At 36.0% G+C, this 24,538-nt stretch overlaps 1 protein-coding gene across 6 annotated transcripts in view; it reads right to left on the bottom strand.

Moving 5' to 3' along the window:
* The window catches only part of LOC141404703 (maternal protein pumilio-like), a 551,168-nt gene that overhangs the window by 492,863 nt on the left and 33,767 nt on the right, over positions 1-24,538 (bottom strand). For 3 of the 6 annotated variants that reach the window (XM_073988330.1, XM_073988340.1, XM_073988352.1), the window contains exons 1-2: positions 22,352-23,558; positions 1,213-3,243 (exon numbers count right to left, since the gene is read on the bottom strand). In XM_073988330.1, the coding sequence (XP_073844431.1) occupies positions 1,213-1,461 (249 nt within the window). In that variant the 5' untranslated portion in view covers positions 1,462-3,243; positions 22,352-23,558. Of the gene's footprint in view, positions 1-1,212; positions 3,244-22,351; positions 23,559-24,538 lie in introns of those variants that run through there. The other 3 variants (XM_073988353.1, XM_073988318.1, XM_073988350.1) reach the window with 1 other exon arrangement.

The raw sequence follows: 24,538 nt of genomic DNA, 5'->3' as shown, positions 1-24,538 counted from the left end.
ACGGACGGACATGGTTGTATCGATTTAGAATTTTACCCTAATCAAGAATATATACACTTTATAGGGTCTCCAATGAATATTGTCTCGCAAATTAATTTCTAAACCGATACATTGGTAATAATAATAATTGTTCCACAGACATCCCAGGCGGGACAGGGGAGACTTCTCTCATATCAATGAGTGCACCCCGATTCATATTAGCTCAATGATATGGGACTACTGTTTATCGCCGAGTCCAAACGGCGTGTCTTAAGACACCACTTGTAGAGAAGTTTTACATGGCTGAAATACTCAGGAAATCTCGCCAATATTACTGAGGGGTATTTTCGCCACCGTTGATAAGTGTTTGATGTTGACTGGCCGGGGAATCGAACCTTCAGCGTGCAAGGCGTGTGTGCATACCATTGCACCACGGAAGCACCGTACCGATACATTGGTAATTATTGTAAATATAGAATTTTTAATAAATAGGTTATAGGGAAAGTACACCGCCCCCTCCGAAATTCAACAAAAGATGTGGCCTATTTTCACCGGTGGGCATTCCTGTACATTCCATGACAATTTCAGGAAAATCAGTTCAATGGTTTTTGTAGAAAAGATTAAAATTTATAATTAAAAAAGTGGGAGTAAAAGTGGGCGTGGTCAAATTTTCTTTGCATAAAAACCTAAGTTGGGTTATGACGAACATTTCAAATAAAGAATTATCCAAATCGGTCCACCCGTTCTCAACTGAAGCCATTACCAATGAACGATATTTGATATTTGAGCAAATCGAAGCTCTGATTCAGACATTCTGTAATTGCTCGTACCTACGCCTGAAGGACCAAGTCCCATAATTGTAGTAGTATTATGCAGTCATGTACATAGCAGGTTGGGTCAAATCTCTCATTAGTTATGATCCCATAACCCATTTAAACAGTGATTTGGGCGAAATTTTGTCCACCTAATTTAGGCATACGTCTGGAAAGACCCTATAACCCCTTTTTGGCGACCCATAGCATCGAATAGCCACTTTATCGGTTTATGGATTGGTTTTTTTAATATGACCATTTTTTGTTCCTGGCTCATCAATCAAGATATGTCAACCTGTCCATTAAAGAGATTTCGGGGATTGTCCTTAGCTGTTCCGATTATTTTGTACGAATTTCTAAAGTCTGAAAGAGGTTAGGAACCTTAAGATCTATTAGAGTTAAACCATGCCACAATACTTACGTCAATGGTGTGTTCATCGCCACAGGCCCAGCGAGCCTGTTTCTGGGCAAATTGGGCAGCATATTCAGCGGCGGCGGCATCATGGACATTGCCTGTGGCCGAACCCATGCCGGGCGCCATGCCACCCGGTGATGGTCTTGGGAAGACATAACCTACAGCTGCGGCAGCGGCAACATCATCATTATTACGCGGTATAGTTTGGTCAATGCCGCGCATGCTTCTATCATCATTACCGCCCAATAACTTCATGTGTGTTAGTTGTTGTTGGTGCTGCTGCTGTTGTTGTTGCTGCTGCTGCTGGTGTTGATGCTGAAGATACTGTTGTTGTTGTTGCTGTTGATAATGATGTTGTTGCTCCTGCTGTTGTTGGTGTTGTATAAAGTTTTGAGAATGCAGTTGCTGCTGTTGTTGTTGCTGGGGATGGGGTGGCAACTGCTGTTGTTGTTGCTGCTGTTGCTGTTGATTGCTGGACAACGGCGACGATGAAGTTGCCAAAGGTGAAGAAGAAGTTAAGAGAAAATTTTGAAATGAATGTCGCTGTTGGTGCTGCAGATTGCTGCTGTTATTGGCTGACGCCGTTGTAGCTGCTGCTGCTGTTGCCACCGTTGCTCCCGATCCGCTTACAGTTGCCGATGAAGATGATACCGCCACAGCTGTTGCTGATGCTGCTCCTGTTGCCGCCGCCACAGATGTTGAGGACGCCGGCTGGTGATAATAGGAGGGCGGTGTGTTATAATGGGCGGATGATGACACCGTGGACTCAATGGGGGCAAAGGAAATAGACGGAGTCGATAGCAGCTCTATTTTGAGGCCGTTTTCTTTTTACTTGGGGGTGTATGAAAACAAATTCTAGTTGAGGACCCTCTTCCTCAGGTTAATGATGCGGCGTAAGCTTTTAAGGAGTTGCAAGTTGCTGTTGATGGATCAAGGGTCGAGGGGGGCGCTTTGTGTGAGTGAGTTGGTAAAAGTGGACACTTGCTGTTCTTCTTGTATTTTTTTTCTTTTGGAGACAATCAGACTTTTTGTTGTTGCTGTTGTTTGATATTCCTAGCTATAATACACAATATTGTTTTACGTTTACGTTTATTTTTGTTCTTTAGATGACCGATACGATCTGTTTGCTTTGTACACCACACACTGCGTTTAAAACGAGCGTGGAAAGTTCAGAGTTACTTAAAAACGACAATTTTTTTAAGAATTTTACACAAAATTTACACAAACATTGGCTTTGTTGTTGTTGTTGGTAATGATGGGTGTTCAAGCCAAGTTGTTGTTGGGTTTTTATGATTACAATGACGGCGACGCACGCGCGCTTTGACGCTTTAAAACGACAACGAGGACGATTTGAAACAAAACTCCGAGTTTTACGCGTTAATCACGACGTTTTTCGTACACCGAAACTTGTTGAATCGTTGTTGGGATATTGAACAAATTTCTTGTTGTTGTTAAGTATTGTTGTAATTTACACTTAAAAATTATTTTCTTTTAATTTTTAAAAGATTTTCGTTTTGTTTTTTTTTTATACACAGAAATAAATTACACAATGCAAAATGATGCGGATTGATGATTTTGGTTTAAAACGAAGACATTGACGACAGTGTTAGTGATTGATTACAATGACAACGGCAATGACGACGACAATGATAACGCTAAGGACAGTGCTTAATTACAACGACAAAATTTTTACAAAATTGACTTTTTATCCTTGGTAGGCCAGTTTTCGATCTTTACACATAAGAAAACCTCTTGCCGCAAATTGCTGTTATTTTTCCTCCTTCAGCTGTAATTCAGACGTTTTGAACCGAAATTGAAGAAAATGGTTAGTGGCGGCAGTTAAAATAAATCGGTTTTGCTCTGTTCAGTTGTTTCACTCAAAATTTTATTAAAGATTTTGCATTCAGCTTTTTATAAAAAATTATGGGTGTGTGTGAGGGGATTTTGATGAGTGCTTTTGTCGTCTTCGATCGCTTTTTTACTTATTTTGGTTTTGTAATAATAACTAAAAAATATTTTTATACACAAATTTTTACACTGAAAATAGAAGGAAAACAGAAAATGTTATTAGTAAAACTTGAAATAGAAATGGAATAGAACTAACATTGTCATATTTAACATATTTTTTTTTCAAGGACCAACAAAAGTAAATTTTTTTAAAGAATATTTTTTCAAGCACAGTTAAACAAACGTGGATTTTTTAAATATTTTTTTCAAGGACCTGAAACAAACGTGGATTTTTTAAATATTTTTTTCAAGGACCTGAAACAAACGTGGATTTTTTAAATATTTTTTTCAAGGAACTACAACAAACGTGGATTTTTTAAATATTTTTTCAAAGACCTACAACAAACCTGAATTTTTTAAATATTTTTTCAAGGATCTACAACAAACGTGGATTTTTGAAATATTTTTTCAAGGGCCTATAACAAACGTCGATTTTTGAAATATTTTTTCAAGGACCTACAACAAACGTGGATTTTTGAAATATTTTTTCAAATATCTACAACAAATGGGGATTTTTTAAATATTTTTTTCAAAGACCTACAGCAGACATGGATTTTTTAAATATTTTTTTCAAAGACCTACAGCAGACATGGATTTTTTAACTATTTGTTTTTTAAGGACCTGCAACAACGGTGGATTTTTTAAGAATATTTTTTCAAGGACCTACAACAAACGTGGAGTTTTTTAAGAATATTTTTTCAAGGACCTACAACAAACGTGGATTTTTTAAGAATATTTTTCGTGGTTGTTTCAAATATTTCTTTCAAGGACCTACAATAAACGTGGATTTTTTTAATATTTTTTTCAGGGACCTACAACAAACGTGTATTTTTAAATATTTTTTCAAGGAGCTACAACAAACGTGGATTTTTTTAAAATATTTTTTTCAGGAACCTACAGCAAACCTGGATTTTTTAAATATATATTTTCAAGGACCTACAACAAACGTGGATCTTTTATTATTTTTTTTTCTAAGGACCTACAACAAACTTCGACTTTTTAGATATTTTTTTCAAGGACATACAGCAAACGCGGATTTTTTAAATATTTTTTCAAGGATCTACAACAAACGTGGATTTTTTAAATATTTTTTTCAAGGACCTACAACAAACGTGGATTTTTAAAATATTTTATCCAAGGACCTACAACAAACGTGGATTTTTTAAATATTTTTTTCAAGGACCTACAACAAACGTGGATTTTTTAAATATTTCTTCAAGCACCCACAACAAACGTGGATTTTTTTAAGTATTTTTCAAGGACCTACGACAAATCTGGATTTTTTTAAATATATTTTTCAAGGGCCTACAACAAACGTGGGTTTTTAAATATTTTTTTTAAGGACCTACAACAAACGTGGATTTTTTAAAGAATATTTTTTTAAGGACCTACAACAAACGTGGATTTTTTAAAGAATATTTTTTTAAGGACCTACAACAAACGTGGATTTTTTAAAGAATATTTTTTTAAGGACCTACAACAAACGTGGATTTTTTAAAGAATATTTTTTCATGGACCCTTAGACCAATAAACGTGGATTTTTTAAAGAATATTTTTTCAAGGACCCTCAGACCAATAAACATGGCTTTTTTAAAGAATATTTTTTCAAGGACCTACATACCAATAAACGTGGATTTTTTAAAGAATATTTTTTCAAGGACCTACAGACCAATAAACGTGGATTTTTTAAAGAATATTTTTTCAAGGACCCTCAGACCAATAAACATGGCTTTTTTAAAGAATATTTTTTCAAGGACCTACATACCAATAAACGTGGATTTTTTAAAGAATATTTTTTCAAGGACCTACAGACCAATAAACGTGGATTTTTTAAAGAATATTTTTTCAAGGACCACTGACCAATAAATGTGGATTTTTAAAGAATATTTTTTCAAGGATATCAACTGCCTATGGTACTATAAAGCACTCGACATCGAACAGCCCTGTAGGAAGTGTGGGGTCATGTGTTGACATGTCGCCACATTGTCTACTAATATGGTGACAAAGTCAACACTTTGTCACCAGGTTGTCAACTATTGATACCTTTACCTTAATAAGAAGAAGCATTGTGTATATTGACAGATGATAGCCCAACGAAGCATTTTTTTTAATTTTCTTAATTGTTTGGCGTAAAATCAGTTTTGCGGTTGGTGAAAAAAGTGTTTTTGTAAAAATCAATAAAATATCGTGAAAACTTAAAGCATATATTTTCAATAACAAGTATGAGCAAAAGAAAATATAAAAGACATGTGAAAAATAAACAATTCTATAGCAAAGTACGAATTCTGAGGCGACTAACAACATTTGTGGTGAAATTTCGACAATTAGACATTATGTGGAACCTTTAGAAAAGATTGTGGAGCCTGATGTATATATTGTCCCGTCTCTTTATGTGTATTTATACATGTTTATTCTTTTCAATTCCTAGATGTTATATCAACATTCAGCGAATCGCCTGATAAAACGTTAAGTGCAACAGAAGAAGACTATTTTAAGCAGACAAGTCATTGGTGCGACTTGGCCAAGAAAATAAAACGAAAACGTTTTTTATTATTTATATGTTAAAATGTTTAAGCTGCCTTGAAAACATTGTCTTTATTTACTAATTTTTACTTAAGTGGAATCTTTGGCTTAGCCATTTAAAAGTATAAAAATACTGTAATACGCAATTTGTACATTTTTAGCATTTTCAATATTATTTGTTTTATTATTTAATGAAATAAAGTACTTAAACAAATGTGTAGCTTCATCTTCTTATTAAACGTACTATATAGCTGTTTTATCTATGAAAAGTTCCAAATAAGCTAAAAAATTTAGTATTGAAAATCTGGTACTATTGACTAACTACCTCCAATGTCTATACTGACTTACTACCTCCAATGTCTATACTGACTCACTACCTCCAATGTCAACACATGGTTCCTCATGAACTACTGACTTACTATTGACATACTAGTTCCATTGTCAGTACTGACTTTCGAATGACACGTTCATACAAAATGTCTATAGGAAATTACATTAGTTGTCTACAGTTTGTCAGTAGTACTGTTGACAATGTCAGTAGTCAGTATAGATTCACTATTGACATTTCCTACAGGGAGACTACCCTCCAGCCACTTTTGAAATGTTGGATGAACCATCCCAGCAAACCAATCGTACCGACATCGTAACGAAATCGGAACAAAATTCGGACGATACGTCCGATATCTGATCCGAAATCGTAACGATATCTTAACGAAAGTTGTATGAAGTGGTTGACATCATTTCGGAACGAAATGTCGGAGCGACATCGGATCGATTTCGGTCCGATTTCGTAACGAAATCTGAAGAAAATCCTTGGGAAATTCGGAAAGGAAATTTCTTTCCGACATTCATTCCGAAATCGGTACAAAATCTGAACAATTTCCTCTCCGAAAAATCGTTTAGAAATCGGAACGAAATCTGAACGACTTTGCTTCCGAAATTGTTCAGACGTGTCGGACATCAGACATTTGGTTTGCTGGGATTATACATACATACATGTATGTACATATGTATAGGTGTGCACTCCATTTCAGAATTGATAACAAATTACTCCAAATTCCGTTGAAGTCAGTAGAAACCCCAAGAATTAATTATTCTAACAAAATCTGCTTAAAAATTGCCCAGTTTGCATTATAACTTTTGCACATGTTGCAAACAAAAACTCAAAAAGAACAACGTGTATTTTGATGGTGATTTCGTCTGCGGCGTCTTCACAAAAAACAAAAACAATAACAAATTTAATTAAATAATAAACATTGCAAAAGTTGATTCAAAGACGAAGAAGAACAAAGATGAAAAAGAATAAGAACAGCAATAACAATAATAATAAAATCACAGCCTCATAAATCAAATAATAATTGAAACTGAAGCATAACAAGCTGAAGAAAACGAAGATGATGAAGAAGGAGAAGAACAAGAAAAATAACGAAAAACAAAAGGAAAGCATTAAAATCTTCAATTGTTGTCGCACAAAATCTCTTTTCCCGCCCCCCTGTGCAGAGATCATCTTGACCACACCAAAGAAAGGATAGGAGAAGAGAAAATAATTGCAAAATAATGACAAAAACAACAAAACGTAATGTCCACACCACGAGGTGGGGGTCTTCTCAAAACATAAAACAAAAAAATCCAATGGGAATCGCAAATGAAATGCAAAGCAAAAAAACCAAACCATACACGAATGTAATGTCGCCAACTATAAGCAGCGAGCCGCCTGTCCGTCCGTCCGTCCGTTCAAATAAAATGACGATAATGAAAACAAGGAAAAACAACATCATATGGATTGGATGTAGACAATATAATGTATAATGACAGAATGAGAAATGAAATATAACAACAACAATAACTACGGGAGCAGAAATAACATCCAAAGCAGCACCAGCCAGCCGCAGCATATTCAGAACAGAACCAAGACGATTCTGTGTGCGGCTCATTCGAATGGCAAAAAAAGTGTAGCAGCAGCCAGGCAATGTCAATGGAATGGCAAAAATAGCAATGAGGAAGATACCTACATGCCGTTGTAGCATAATGGCGCACAGGAGAAATATTGTGTCAGAGTGAGAGATGGAGAGTGAGAGCTGGGGTAAATTGTAAAATGCCCATCTCAAAAATGGGGCGGGAGAGTTAAGACATGATTATATTGGCAAAATTCTATAACAGGGTAAGTTGAGTACAAATACAGTAATGTACAATAAAATAGCACAACGACTAAGGGAATTAAGCATAATTTTTGATTACATGGGTAATATCTGTGCACAAATGTGTTTTAAAACCACTTAAGACAAGGCTTTAGTCGGGTGGGTCTATATACCCAAAGCGGGAAAAGCGAGTCACACATTGTCCGGCTCCCCTGCCAAAACTCGGTAAAATTAAAATGCTTATAATTTCGGTACCTAAAGATGGTTTTCTGTAAGTTAGCGAGGAATAAAATGTATTCATAAAGTTCTACCGCTATCAAGAGCACTGTCAACTTTAATAAAAAAATTCATTCATAATTTTACGTTTAAATTTTACCGACTTTTGTCGGTAACGATCAGTTTTGACTGTCGATTTTTTGGAAATATCGATAAATGTCAAACTGTCCAGCAACCACAAAATATTTTGTGGTTGCCTGACAAAAATAAACGGCCACACTGTCAAGCAACTGACTATTTGAGCAAAACTGACAGTCAAAACTGATCGTGGTACCCCACTTTACACTTCAGATACCACGAATCTGAAAGAATTTTGTCGATATGTGCATCCCAGGTAATCTAAAGCGATAATCATAGGGAAATTAGACAACCACTAAAATAATTCTTTCTGAAACTTTTGTTGATAATATTAAAAGTTTTGGATGGGGATTTGATGGGTGTGCTATAAATATAAAATTGTAGTACAATAAGTTGACATCAATTTTACATGGGCAAAGTACCGTTATAAAGAATTAAAAATTTAAGGTTGATAAAACAAGTAAAAAAAGTATCAGTCGGCTTTGCCGACAGAGATATACCCTCAGCCCATGTGAATTGAAACACTTTTTGGACATTTGAACTTGCCGACAAAAATGTGGATTAGGATTAAAGTTCAAACGTGTTGCGGAGGAGGTACTTAAAGGAATGGACCGAGTCATATCTTTTCGATAGATATCACGCCCACTAGCCATTTCAGTGGTTCATCGTATAACTTTTGGATCAGTATGCCAGGAAGCATGGACTTGTCCACGGAAAACATAATATCGCTGTAAACAGGACCATGGACCATATCGAACAGCATCGGTATGCATTTCCGAAGGATTTTCAAACAGACCCTAAGCTGTACATGGACACAAATGTTGAACGTTTGTGGGGGAGGTATCCTAAGGAGAGGACCGATATAGGCCATTTTAGAAGTTTAACTAAATTTGGACAAAATGTTAGGAGATCCAAAGTCTGGACCAAATTGGTTGACCCGTTCAAGAGACATAGTGCATACCATTTTAGTGACATTTTTTAAATGTTGGCGGAAGTACCGGAAACTGTGGACCGGTATTGCCCTTCTTCGACCTAAAACTGAAGTTTGAACAAAATATGACGAAGGTCATATTTTGGATCAAATCGGTTGATCAGTTCGAGAGTTATCGTGTTCTCCAGCCACTACATATGGTGCGATAGGGTTTTTTTCAAGAAGTATGGACTTGCCCCTAAAAAACTTTTACCGTCGTAATTGAGGCAGCGAATGCAACTTTCTTCAACAAAACTTAAAGCGATTCGGAAGCAGGTCTTAAAGTGAACTTATCCGAAATTTTGTGTGATAGGCACCCGAAGGAGTGGACAAATAAAGTCCATTTTCGAACCTGATCTATATCTGGTAGATATATTTGGATGTTTAAATCGGCCACTCTCTTCAAGAGTTATTGTGCGAACAATTTTTCCGAATATTTGTGGGGGAGGTACCTGAAGGAGTGGACCGATATGGCTTACGAGTATCTTCGAACTTAAACTATGTTTGGACAAAATATTACGAAAGCCAAATTTTGGACCGAATCGGCAAATCCGTTCGAGATTTATCTTGCACTCCAACCACTACACACTGTATCGTAGGAGTTTTTTTGTACCTTTCAGGCTATTTTCTCAGTGAATACAAGTTTTTGAAACAAAAATCAAAGCGATTCGAGCGCAGGTCCTAATCTGAACTTATCCAAAATTTTGTGTGGGTGGTACCCGAAGGGGTGGACCGAATCGGTTTCTCCCTTCAAGAGTTATTATGCGCACAAATTTTCCGAGCATTTTCGAACTTTTGTGGGGGAGGTACCGGAAGTAGTGGACCGAACTTAAACTAAGTTTGGACAAAATATTACGAAAGCTAAATTTTGGGCAGAATGATCCATTGATCCATTCGAGAGTTACCGTGCGCTCCAGCCAGACAGACTGACGGACAGACATGGCTAAATCAACTCCAAATTGTCTGAAACGGATTTCGTCCAAACATACTTGGGGTCTAAAACAATTATTTTGATGAGGCACATTTTGCCCGTATGAAAGTGTATATGGACAATATTATTAAAAATTTAACATCGTTGAAGCCAAGGTTTACCCATTTATAACTCGCGAATACAATTTAAATGCTTTTGGATAAAATGAAATGTTTTTAGACTTGGCAACAAATATTGGCCTTCAAAGTTGATTTGCGTGGAAGCTGTGGCTATATTTATGTTAAACCACATTTTTCCCGATTTTCCTGTCAAAGTGAAAGTAGAAGCCAACTAAATAAGGATCATCCCACCAATGTATAACTTTTAAAAATTTGATCTGCGCCTACCATTAAATGATGCTGACATTATGAAGCCAGATTTTGAGTGTTTTTTTTTTTTAATTTTCTTATAATTTCGTTCCGCAAACAGGTTTTTCAAAAAATCATATATAGGAATGAAGAACTCACGATTCTGATTTATTTGATATATGTGTCGTGAATGTAGCCTACATTGCTTCAGAGAAATCTGTATCCAAACACGAAAATTTTGTGCGAACAAATTTCTAAAAAATCATATATTTCGGGTCTAATTTGTACAATTGGCATTCGATTTACTCGTGCATGATTGCAAATTTTGGGTCGTTACGTTGCGGATCTCATAAATCATTATTCGTTAAAATCCATCTACTAAAACGCGAGATAGGAGAAATTCCAAGGTAGGAAAATCACCTAATATTTTTATATATTTTTTTTTATTTTTGCCTTGTTAAGGCGAAGGCCATTTATAGTGATATTTAATTAATTCTCTTTCGAGTTGAGCTGTAAGGCCTTTAGAGATACATTGAAAAATTAGGAGTCTACCGAAGTCCCAAGCATTCAACCATTACACTACGTTTCACGGGTGGTAAAGCCGATCTTCAGGTGTATTATGATGTTGTTGTTGTGGCTGACGAAGGCAAAGCTTGGAAACTAGTATATATATCGCACTTCATTAGATAAATGTATATGCGAAATTATGTCAGTTAATTGAAACTCCAAACTTTTCCTATAGTCTTGCTTGGTAATCCCATTTTTCAATGTTCACAAATACTACGGTAAGTTTTATTCCTACATCATTAGTAATTGCTCTTCTATATCAGAAGATTTTTTATTTTTTGATTTGATCATCAATTATTGTCTACTAAAGTTTTGACAAGTTGATGGTGGCTTAGAACGCTAAGACGCCGGCAACCTTGACACTCAGTTGTCGGAGACCCAGGTTCGAATCCCAGCCTGGCTCATGCTGACATAATTTCGCATAAACATTTATCTAATGAAGTGCGATATATATACTAGTTTCCAAGCTTTGCCTTCGTCTGCCACAACAACAACATCCTAATACACCTGAAGATCGGCTTTACCACCCGTGAAACGTAGTGTAATGGTTGGATGCGTGGGACTTCGGTAGACCCCTAATTTTTCAATGTATCTCTAAAGGCCTTACAGCTCAACTCGAAAGAGAATTAATTAAATATCACCTAATATTGTTTTTGAAAATATCGCGCATTTTATCGCGTATTCTGTCGGCCGCTTGCACTACTATGAAAAAACTAGTGCAGCATCTTCCTTTTTGCGGAAACAGAGATTTAAAAACTTCACTGACAAGCGAACTACATTCATTTTATCCCAAAAATAGTGTGTGATGCTACATCCACGGTTCTTGACTGATTGCCTTGAAATATGTATATATCGATGCAGATTTTCATGGTGACACTAAAACCGGATGCGGAACGAAATTTCATGAACTTTGAGCAAATTAACGATGTTTTATACGTTTTTTAATGCTAAGATGCATTATTTTTATTTATTTTATATTTATTTATTATATATTTTTATTACTTCAACAACCCGATAACTTTTCTCAATGGGAAACCTTCTATGTGAATGTAGATAAAGCAAAATCTGCCCATTTTCTTGGGAGTTTCAAGAAAAATAAAAGAAGTACTCCTATAGAATTTTTCCAATATTTTCAACTCTAGAATGCATTTGAAAACTATTATTCCAAATCAAAATTAGTTTTTTGTAACACAAATATGTGCTTATTTTGGCTATAATATCCTAACTACTATCCCGATGATTATAAGTTTGGTCTCATTTGATTTCCCGTGAAGTCTTTCTTTAAAACTGTTACTTTTTTGGAATTTTTGACGGGTAAATGTACCTATATTTTCAACAAATTCGGATTACATTTAAAATTTTGTCAATTTTTTGTAAATTCCGCGAATACAAATATTATGCAATCTACTTAATGACGTCACTTCGTGATAACTTTTTAGCGACAATTGTGCTCAATAAAATAATTAGCGTTTTCATAATAATTTTTTCTGAAAAGCAGAAGTAAAACCGCGATAACATTTGTCCGCAACAACCAAAAATTTGCTCGCGAGTGGATTTGTTCTGGGGAATTTTTTCTGAACCTATGTACCAAAAATCGTTAATGTAGCGCGAAAAGAAAAAATTCAATTTTTTGGAAATGGAATATGAAATAATTGGCAACATTTCCCATATACTCTCGTTAGCATAAATACTGAGGGTAAAATAATATAAATTCTTAATATTTCGTAGAGTAGAACTTTTGATTGCCACCTTGATTTCCGTTAATTGGACATCTCTTTCGAAGCGAAATGTGTAAAAACTTTCTGCACATCCCTGCAACCTTCTGAGATATATCGGTTCAGATTTGGATATAGCCCTCGTATATATATCTTTCACCGATTTTGCTATAACTCGGTCAATTTTAATTTAATATGCGATATTTGCTTAGGCCCCTGATCGGTTTTATCGATATTGACAAAAATCGGTTGACATTTGTGTATATTCATACTTTCGCCGATTTTTCTATAAATCGGCCTATTCAATTTTACAAAAATCGATATATATATATGAAGCCTATATCCAAACCTGAACCGATTTTTGTGGTGTGGCTACTCAGGGGTCTAAGAAAATAACACATATTAAATTTGAAGGCTATAACAAATCTGAACCGATATGGACCAATGTTGATGTATTTCATTACTATGCCTCATAAGTATTCTATTTTAGTCCGCTTTTGTATATCAGTAGTCACACGCGCAAACTTTGCAGTAAAGAAAATTGTGTTTTTTTTTTTTTTTTGAGGGAGCGGCGAGGAAAGTTTCCCTCTATACTTTCTCTTCCCCGCTCTCATCCAAAAACTCAATTTTCTTTATTGCAAACTTTGCGGGTGATACTACTGACTATGGAAGCGGCAACACTATGTCGGTGCATGTAGGGCGCTTTGAGAAGAACATGAATAATTGAGTGGTCCTAACATTGGCAGCCTTCCTTGATGGCCTGTTTTGTTTAAGATGAATCGAAACCAAATTCGTTCGAATTACTACCAAGCACCCGTTTTTATACCCTCAGCCTTTAGGCTAAGGAGGGTACAAACACTTTGATACGATGAAAATGTGCCTCATCGAAATAATGGTTTTAGACGTCAAGTATGTTTGGACGAAATGTGTTTCAGACAATTTGGAGTCGATCTAGCCATGTCCGTCCGTCTGTCTGTCCGTCTGTCTGTTCTGCTGGCTGGAGCGCACGATAACTCTCGAACGGATGAACCGATTCAGTTCATATTTTGGCTTTCGTAATATTTTGTCCAAACTTAGTTTAAGTTCGAAGATGAGCTACATCGGTCCACTCCTTCCGGTACCTCCCCCACATAAGTTCGAAAATGTTCGGAAAGTTTGTGCGCACGATAACTCTTGAAGGGAGTTACCGATTTGGTCCATACTTTGTCTAGCGTAAACTTTCCATTAGCGTAATATGAGGTTCCAATATGGTCTCAATAGGTCTACACCTTCGGGTACCTCCCACACAAAATTTCGGAAAAGTTCAGTTTAGGGTCATCTCGCGAATCGCTTTGATTTTTGTTTTAGCAACTTGTATTCACTGCCCTCCATACGACGGTACAAGTTTCATCAGGGGCAAGTCCATACTTCCTGAGAAAATAGCATGAAAGTTGCAAAAAAACCAATATGACACCGTGTGAGGTGGTTGGAGCGCAAGATAACTCTCGAACGGATCTGCCGATTTGGTCCAAAATAGGGCCTTAGTAATATTTTGTTCAAACATAGATTAAATTTCAGGTTCAAATATGGACTATACTTTTCCACTCCATCCGGTACCTCCCACACAAAATTTCGGATAAGTTCACTTTAAGACCTAATATCGAATCACTTTGATTTTTGTTGGAGCAACTTGCATTCGCTGCCTCAATTACGATTTTAAAAGTTTTTTTAGGGGCAAGTCCATACTTCTTGAGCAAACAACCCGAAGAGTGTAAAAACCCCCTATGGCACCATATGTTGTGGCTGGAGATCCACTTCCATAACGGTCAATGTCGATCCATTCCTTTTAGTATATCCTCCGCAAAACTTTTGATCTTCAATCCTAATTAACATTTTTGTCGGTTCAAATGCCCAACATTTTTAAAACCCCCTAAATACATACGTATTTTGGGAAAAAAATTGTTTCAATATATATACGCAGGCTGAGGGTATATCTCTGTCGGCAAAGCCGACTGATACTTTTTTACTTGTTATTGATATTTTTGTTCATTTGTAAACCAAAAGGAATCGAATATTTTTCAAGTAAGCAAAACAGAATCAGTCCGTTTTAGGACAATAATAACAGGAATTGTGGACCAATATCCTATGAACAGATCGATCCTCAATATGAAAAATGTTACATTTTCATAGGTGATGTAAACAATTTTGGAATTTTCCAACATAATTTTAAGGCGTGTGGGGTAGGTATCATAAACAGTGGACCACCTAATTATTCCACTGACAGATCCAATTAACACAGTTTACAGCAAAATCCAGAAATACTATGTATAATGGAGTGGCCCTAAATATTGGAACATTTCTGGGCTTCACCTATCAAAAAAAAAATATAATATAATGTTGTATTCGTGACCTACCCGCTATCAAAATTTCAACACTATCCGCGAAGTTGTCTTCTGCAAACATTTAAAACGCTGATATTCAACTGGACTTTTGCGAACATTTTTGAAAAATCGTATGAATTGGAAAAGCTGCATCGAGAAGCCGACAAAGAAAGGTCTATACCACTCTATACAGTTCTTCAAAGCATACATCAAATCCTTGTGGTAAAACATTTTTGCGGATACATTTTTAATTTTATTGCGAATAGTTCTCGTGGTTCTTATTTTTATACCCTCAGCCTTTAGGCTATGAAGGGTATATACACTTTCATACGGGCAAAATGTGCCTCATCGAAATAATGGTTTTAGACCCCAAGTATGTTTGGACGAAATGTGTTTCAGACAATTTGGAGTCGATTGAGCAATGTCCGTCCGTCTGTCAGTCTGTCTGTCTGGCTGGCTGGAGCGCACGATAACTCTCGAAGGGATGAACCGATTCGGTTCAAATTTTGGCTTTCGTAATATTTTGTCTAAACTTAGTTTAAGTTCGAAGATGAGCTATATCGGTCCACTCCTTCCGGTACCTCCCCCACAAAAGTTCGAAAATGTTCGGAAAATTTGTACGCACGATAACTCTTGAAGGGTGTAACCGATTTGGTCCATACTTTGCCCATCGTGGAGCGTGTACCAGACTTAGATCAGGTTTTAATATGGACTCAATCGGTCCACTCCGTCGTGTACCTCCCACACAAAATTTTGGAAAAGTTCAGTTTAGGAACATCTCTCGAATCGCTTTGATTTTTGCTTTAGCAAGTTGTATTCACTGCCCTCCATACGACGGTATAAGTTTCATCAGGGGCAAGTCCATACTTCCTGAGAAAATAGCCTGAAAGTTGCAAAAAAAAAACCCTATGACACCGTGTGAGGAGGTTGGAGAGCAAAATAACTCTCGAACAGGTCTGCCGATTCGGTCCAAAGTTTGGCCTTAGTAATATTTTGTCCAAACATAGTTTAAGTTCGAAGATAAGCCATATCGGTCCACTCCTTCAGGTACCTCCCCCACAAAAGTTCAAAAATGTTCGGAAAAATTGTGCGTACGATAACTCTTGAAGAGAGTGGCCGAATTGGTTCATACTTTACACATCCTAATATATCTACCAGATATAGATCAGGTTCAAATATGGACTATATTTGTCCACTACATCCGGTACCTCCCACTCAAAATTTCGGATACATGTTCACATTAAGACCTGCTTTCGAATCACTTTGATTTTTGTTGAAGCAACTTGCATTGCTGTCTCAATTGCGATGGTAAAAGTTGTTTCAGGGGCAAGTTCATACTTCTTGAGCAAACATCCCTGAAGTTCTAAAAAACCCCTATGGTACCATATGTAGTGGCTGGAGATCCATTCTTTCAGTTCAAACGCCCAAAATTTTTAAAACTCCCTAAATACATGCGTTTTTTGGAAAAAATTGTTTCAATATACACAGGCTGAGGGTATATCTCTGTCGGCAAAGCCGACTGATACTTTTTTACTTGTTGTAATAAGAATAGCTTTCTTGGGAAGTTCATATGTACCAAGATAATGGGCCGAAGTTTCCAAAGAAAAAAGGTACAGATAATTTGGTCGGTCGATTTGGTCGAAACTTTGCACAGCCTGATATTTCTTCCTGAATTATCGGTCCACGTCCTGAATTATCGGTCCACATTTTGGTATAACACCCACTTAACGTTACCTACGGATTTCAGAATTCTGTTTACCAAAAATTTTTGTCATAGATCAATGTTTTGGTCAGAGCGCCGGTTTGCGCGATTTTACTCGCCAGTGGGAGTACTCGAAGAGTACGAGTTTTACAAGAAATGTACTCTCCACTCTTTTGTTTTATTTGGCAACCCTCGCGAGTACTCCTGGTTTAAAAATTAAAGAGTATGAGTGAAAATGCTCAAAATAGAGTAAGAGTTTAACTCTAGGCATAGACTAATGAACATACAGACGACGGATTACTCAATTTTTCCGCGGTCGAGTAACTCAAACCCGAAAACTCAAAAAAGTTCGAAGATTTTTGGGGAAAATGACAATATTTTCTTGGAAATTATCTGAGGATACAGTTCCCATCAAAAACTATCCCCATGTAATCTTTTGCCAGAATAAAATATTTATTAACTTGTATTTTTACCACACTCAATTCGAACATACTCGGTGATAGCATTCCGGCGTCTATGTCTTTATTCGTCTATGCGTTAAGGGTAAAATCGAGTGAAAAATAAATTATTTTTTAGTCGTTAGTGTGTTCATTGGACTGAAGGTGGATGTGGCAAGTTCGGAGGAGGTTGTTAGAATTTCAGAACCCACATACATGTGATTGGCTCGCCGTAGACGCCCAGCACGTAGCCTAGATATACGTAATCGTATCGTTAGGTAACTTTCAACGTTTTACATCCATACAGCAGGGCAGATTTGACATTGTACTCGAACATTCTGGGTTTTCCAAATGTTGATTTTGTGGTACCAATTTTAGCTTATAGTAGATTTAGCTCAGAATTAAATTCGGTACTGTTCTATGGGGGCTTTAGGAAGGCGTGGAGCTATACCGACAACATTTTGGGGAAAAGTTTTATACCCCAAACGAAGACTAAGTAGGGTAAGTGCACCAGTAGTCGGCACTTTAATGATTCTCGTATCTTCAGCCGTATGTCATTCCGAGTCTAAATATCCAATCAAATTGAATTTAAGTTGTTATGATTCGTTATTTTGTGTAGTTTTAGATTATATAAACAATTGTTTTGATTATTTCTGTTCAACATGCAAAAAATACAATTTTAGTGAAATACTGCTTTTTCACCAGTAGTCGGCACCATTCCCCAATAGTCGGCATGATATGATCCAGTAGTCGGCATGTTATATTTAAATAAAGAAAAAATGCACACTTTACATTTTTTCTTAAATATTTGAAAGAACTATAGCTTAAGCATTAGTTATTTATACATTTCTAGTTTATTACATACGTTTCTATTGATTTTACTTCAAAAAATAAGGGAATTTAAACATATTGTTTAAATAAATTAGTTCGTACCAGTAGTCGGCATCTATTACCCAGTTGTCGGCACCCCACAACGTACGTACTTCAAATCATGGCTAATATTGCTTAAAATCGCTAAAGTTCCTTTCAAATTGAAACTATTTTTTTATTAATTAGCCTTTAAACTATTTCTTTAGTATTTTTTATAATTTTTAGCTAAAAGTAATCGATAAAAATCAATGTTTATAACCCCATGCCGACTTCAGGCAAATTTTATATTTTTTTTGTCCCTAAAGTCGGCATCAGCAAAAATTGCACAATTATAAATATTTTTTAAAAATTTCTTTTTCTGAAGTGTTCTTTTAACTGTTCTCTACCTATATAACAAAAATGTTGTGGAAAATTTCTTCATTTTAAAATAATTACAGAGCTTATAAGGTTAACATCTCTACAATTTTTTTCTTAAGAAACATGCATTTTCGGTTGTGGTGAAAAACCCTCACTGACAAAAACTTAAATTTCGATATAAAAATTGGTCCTAGCCCAATGAAATTTTATATAAAGTTAGCTGACAATATTGTTGAAGAATTTTTAAGATTATTTTCCTATTTTGTTTTCTTAATTTTTAGTTATTTGAGTTCAAATTCAAAAGGTGCCGACTACTGGTACATGCCGACATTAGGTGCACTTACCCTACCAAATTTCAGCCATTTCGGTGTGATAATGAAGCTAAAACCTTAAAAATGTCGAAAATCGGGTGGCACCGTTCTATGGGGGCTACATCAAAACGTGGACCGATATAGCCCATTTGCAATACCAAACTTCCTAGGTTTAATAGACTTCTATACCAAATTAGAAAGCTCTATCTTAAAAATTGCGAGCTGTATCTTGATTTCAACATACGGACATGGGTATATCGACTTGAATTTTACCCTGTAGTGCTATTCTCTAACTCATTTTTTGAGTTACCGACAATTGTCGGTAAAATTAAAATGCTTACAATTTCGGTAATTACCGATGTTTTTCGGTATGTTAGCGACGAATAAAAAGCAGTCGTAAAGTTCTACCGATGGCAAGAGTGTTGTCAACTTTTATTTGAACTTTTCATTCATAATTTTACGTTTTAATTTTACCGACAATTGTCGGTAAATCAAAAAATTAGTTAGAGAATCGCACTACTGATCAAGAATATATCGTCACCATAAATGCCCAATGACGTAACTAACAAAATCATAATTTAAAATGAAAAACTGTTTTATGGAATATTAATCTTATAACCGAGTATTTGGGATACTATCAATCATATACGAATGGGAGTAAGCAACGAAACTAAAACTGGAAACGCTTGGTTTTGGGATCCGCAACGTTATCCGATGTTTCCGAAATGCCATTTCTTGAATAGGATCGTTATTTTTGAACGTAGAAGCTTGAAATTTTGCATGTATTTTAGTCTTATGTATTAGATACAATGAAAAAAAGAATTTTGACTTTTTTGGAGATACGTCTTCGGGCATTTATGGTGACGATATATACTTTATAGGGTCTCCAATGAATATTTCGATCTGTTACAAACGGAATGACAAATTTATCATAATATGGAGGGTATAAAAAGAATAAAATCGCATTGATTAACTCTTAGCAATCGCAGTTTTAATTAAAGAAACTCAAGTAGACACTTTTGACTGTGAGTCACTGTGTAGCTCGGTAAGTATGGATATATCGTTGTGATCAGGGTCCCAAGGAATTCTTACTGTAACAATTTCAGCTCCATTTGAGAGGTGGCTCTAAACGGGACCAGTTTCCTTCAAGCTTTTTATACCCTACACCACTATGTGGGGAGGGTATTATAAGTTGGTTTTGGCCAAAAAGTTTGTAACGCATCGAAATAATGGTCGTAGACCCATACTTATATATACCAAAATGAATGTCTTGACGAGCTGAGTCGATCTGGCTATGTGTATCCGTCCGTCCGTCCGTCTGTCCATCTAAACCTTGTAATCACGCTACAGGTCGCAATTTTGATCGGATCGTCACGAAATTTTGGATGTTGATGGGGGTCCCGGAGGGGAAGAAGCCTATTGATTTTGGTGATGGTCGGATAATATTTAGGGGTCGGAATGGGCAAAAAACTTATGTGGATAAAAAGACAACGTTTTTTTCCAAAGCGAATATCTCAGCTGCTATATGGGGTATACCAAAAGCAAAACCTGACAAAGTAGGTAAAGTAAGTGTAAAGTAGGTTCTCGTAGGTGATCAAACAACGGAGATTTCGCAATAGTCGGTAATACATCCCATTTTTCCACTTTTTTAGAAATCACGCTACAGGTCGCAATTTTGATCGGATCGTCACGAAATTTTGAGGGTTAATGAGGGTCACACAGATGAAGAAGGCTATTGATTTTGGTGATGGTCGGATAATATTTAGGGGTGGTAATGGACAAAAAACTTATTTGGAGAAAAAGACAACGTTTTTTTCCTAAGCGAATATCTCAGCTTCAATATTAGGTATACCAAAAGCATGAAAGTAGAAAATATCGCCTTTCTAATGATGTAAAGTAGGTGATCAAACAACGAATATATCGCAATAGCCGCTAATAGAACCCAACCTTTTATTTTTGCGATTTTAATAATAATGACGAATATCACAGCTTCGGTTGGGGATCTTCCAAAAACAAAGTCCGACTATGAAAGTAGAAAATCCCATCTTTATAGCGATGCAAAGTAGGTTGGCGTAGGTGGCCACATAACGGAGATATCACAATAGTCGGCAAAACATCCCATTTTTCCACTTTTTTGGAAATCACGCTACAGGTCGCAATTTTAATTGGATCGTCACGAAATTTTGGGTGTTAGTGAGGAAAACAACACAGAGGAAAAACCCCTTTGATTTTTGATAATGGGCGGAAATTATTCATGGGTCGGAATGTGAAAAAAAATATTTGGAAAAAAGACCAACGTTTTATTCCAAAGTTAGTATCTCCCTTCTGTAGGAGGTATCGAAAGCAAAACCTGGCAAGGAAAGTAGAAAATATCACCTTTACAACGATGTGAAGTAGGTTGTCATAGGTGGTCAAACAACAGAGATATCGCAATAGTCGGTAATGCATCCCTTTTTTCATTTTTGTGCAATCACACTACGAAATTTTGATCGGATCCTCACGAAGTTTTGGGGGTTGATGGGGGTCTAACAGAGAAAGAAGCCTATTGATGGTTGGCATACATCCCACTTTTCCATTTTTTATTTGGGTTGTACTGTCGATGCACTTAAATGCGTTTCAAAAAAATTGACCTGTGTTAATGAACAAAGGCGCTAAGCTATCCCAATTTTAATATTTTGAATTTTATTAGTCAAAAGCTTATGAACGGGGGTAGTGGTGTAGGGTATTACATAATCGGCCCCGACCCGACTATAGGCTTGGCTCACTTGTTTCAAAATAAATTAATCTATCCTTATCTCATAATTAAGTTCAGATGAGATTTTATTTTGTTGTTCATCTTTGATTTTGAATTTCTCAATTATGTAATTACTTCTTTATTTATAAAATGGCAATGATCTTAAAACCAGTTTAGGGGGGAACCGGAAATATTAACCCTTCTTCGGCCAGTTTCCGCTTCACTAAAACCGGAACTGTGTAAATAAAGTCATGTTTACCGGTTTGTTATGCTATTTCAATTACCCATAGCTGTGCAAATACAATCATAAAAATATGGCGTCAAAAGAGAGCAGCCAGCAAAACAATCTCAGAGAGCAGTAAAATGAAAACAACAAAAAAGGAAACAAATTCAAAAGAAAATGCGAATGAGTTATTTTTAATGGACAGTGGACAAAGCACAGCGGCATACAACACATGCACAAAGACGCAAACAAAAGAGGATATGTGGAAGGAAATTGGAAAGAGAGAGAATGGAAAAAGGACAAGAATGATGAAATTAAAAAGGAACAACGGCAAATATTGGTGTGTGAGTGTGGCTGTGTGAAAATACAAAGTGGTGTTTAGAATTCTAATCAGAATTAAAAGAAAAGGGAAAAAATGAAATGGAAATGAAATGAAATGGAATGCAAAGGAAATTTCAAGAAAAGAAAAAAAAACAAGTCCTTTTTGTTAAAAATATCTTTTAAATTTTTAGATGGATTTGGGAGCCTTGCTTCCAAAACTATTTTTGTTTTTTTTTATTTTTAATTATTTTTTTAGTTTATTTGGAATTGATTTTTACCGTTTTCTAAAGACGTTGTGGTTGTCCGACAACAACGAACGGCGTTGCGGATGATGACAATCAAAAAATGCTTAGGCAGCAGCAAAATAAATTGAAGGTTATTTCCCTTGCAATTTCGTTGGTTGATTGGATTGGTTGGGTCGGTCGTTTAGTTGGATTGTATGATTGCCTGTATTTTATGTTGTCGGAAAAGATTTGTTGTTTCACCGCTTCGTCCCACCACAATAAATATTTTTTATTTTGTTTTATGTGGAAGAAGAATAAAAGCGTTGCTTAAATCTTATTATTTTGGGACGTACGAAAACCGGGGGTAGTAGGTAGCCGCCGTGTATGGGGTAAAACGCTAGAGAGCAGCACTCTTTAGAAAACCAGGAATTTCGTTTAGAATTTCCTTTATATTCGAAAAATAAAACTATTTTTTTTTCACATACAAAATTTTACAAAACGCCACAAATTATTTGCTTTTTTAATTTTTCTTTTTGGATATTAACAAAAATTTACACAGAATTTTTTTTATACACTTTATTTTTTTTGTTAGTAAAAAACACAACACCGTCGTCGAGCAGGCAGCGTCGTTGCTCGCGCTCACTCGCATTCACACCAAAAAAAATATAATACCGAAAGAAGAAAAATAATTAAATTATATGACAAAAACCTGGCGCAGTTGTTGTTGATTTTGGCTTTTTTCGCGTTTATGGGATTTTTTTCACGCAAAGGTTTGGTTGGTTAGGAGCAGGCTAAATATGCTGATGATGATGAGGATGGTTGGTGGTGGCTCAAAAAGTTGCCCCTTAAAACAATGAAACTTTTTCACTTTTTTCGGACGCCTTATCTATTTTTCTTTTAATTTTTCTTGGTGGAAAATGGACTCAAGATGATTATTTGCAAATAATTTTCATGGAAAAAAGAAGCTATTCTTTTATTTCTTTCTTTCCGATTGGTGGTTGTTTTGTTTATTTTCTTTTCGGTGTGCCACACAATTTAATTTGATGATCGATTGATTGGTTGGTTGTTGTTGTTGCTGTGGTATTCTTAATTATTTAGTTATATTTGTACAATTATTTACACAAATTTATTTTATCGGTTTGAAGAAGAATTTCTTCGTCGCGAGAACACACACAAAATGCTTCTGTTTTCAGTTGCGCCGCCGTTGCCTGCCAGACATTGGGATTTTGCGGTCTTTTTTGTGATTCTTATGTTCTCTCTCCCTTTTTCGTATGCTTCTCTCCTTTTGTTGTGGACTGCTGCTCTCTATCACTCTGTACAAAATACATATGCTCGCATTTCATACCCGTGAATTGTGCTCTCTAACCCCCCCTTATTTTATTGAGTATTTTAGTTTGTCTTTGTTTTTATCATTATTGGTTTGTTTTCTGCCACAGGGTTGCCACATTTTGAAAATTTGCAAATTCAGCATTAATTAAAAAAGGAAGCAAAATATTCCAATTTGAAAATCCTATTTCCAATTTAATTGTAAACACGTGAAATAATCGGAAAAGTGATAAGCAGTATGGCGCATTGTTTCGTTCTCCTTCTTTATTCATTAACAGCAGATGACTTATGCCAGAATACCACGCTGCATTACTTAACGTGTTTCCAATTAATTGGAACTTGGAATTTGTATATCCTTAGGCTTTAGGATACGACCGAAAAATGTGCCTCATCAAAATAATGGCTTTGAACCCCAAGTATGTTTGGTCGTAGTCCGTTTCAGACAATTTGGAGTCGATTTAGCAATGTCCGTCCGTCTGTCTGGCTGGCTGGAGCGCACGATAACTCTCGAACGGATCAACCGATTCGGTCAAAAATTTGGCTTTCGTAATATTTTTTCCAAACTTAGTTTAAGATCGAAGATGGTTATATCGGTCCACTCTTTCTGGTACCTGCCCTACAAAAGTTCGAAAATGTTCGGAAAATTTGTGCGCACGATAACTTTTGAAGGGAGTAACCGATTAGGTCCATACTTTGCACATCGTAAAATTTGTACCAGACGTAGATGAAGTTCAACTCATTCGGTTAACTCCCACACAAAATTTCGGAATAGTTCAGTTTAGGACCTGCTCTAGAATCGCTTTGATTTTTGTTGTAACAACTTGTATTCACTGCCCCCCATACCACGGTACAAGTTTCATCAGGGGGAAATCCATACATCCTGACAAAATTGGCCATCGTTATATTTTGTTCAAA

This window comes from Musca autumnalis, unplaced genomic scaffold (genome assembly GCF_047663935.1).
Source record: "Musca autumnalis isolate F117 unplaced genomic scaffold, ASM4766393v1 scaffold_1, whole genome shotgun sequence".
Taxonomy (NCBI): domain Eukaryota; kingdom Metazoa; phylum Arthropoda; class Insecta; order Diptera; family Muscidae; genus Musca; species Musca autumnalis.
This window is presented reverse-complemented; position numbering and strand designations above follow the sequence as displayed.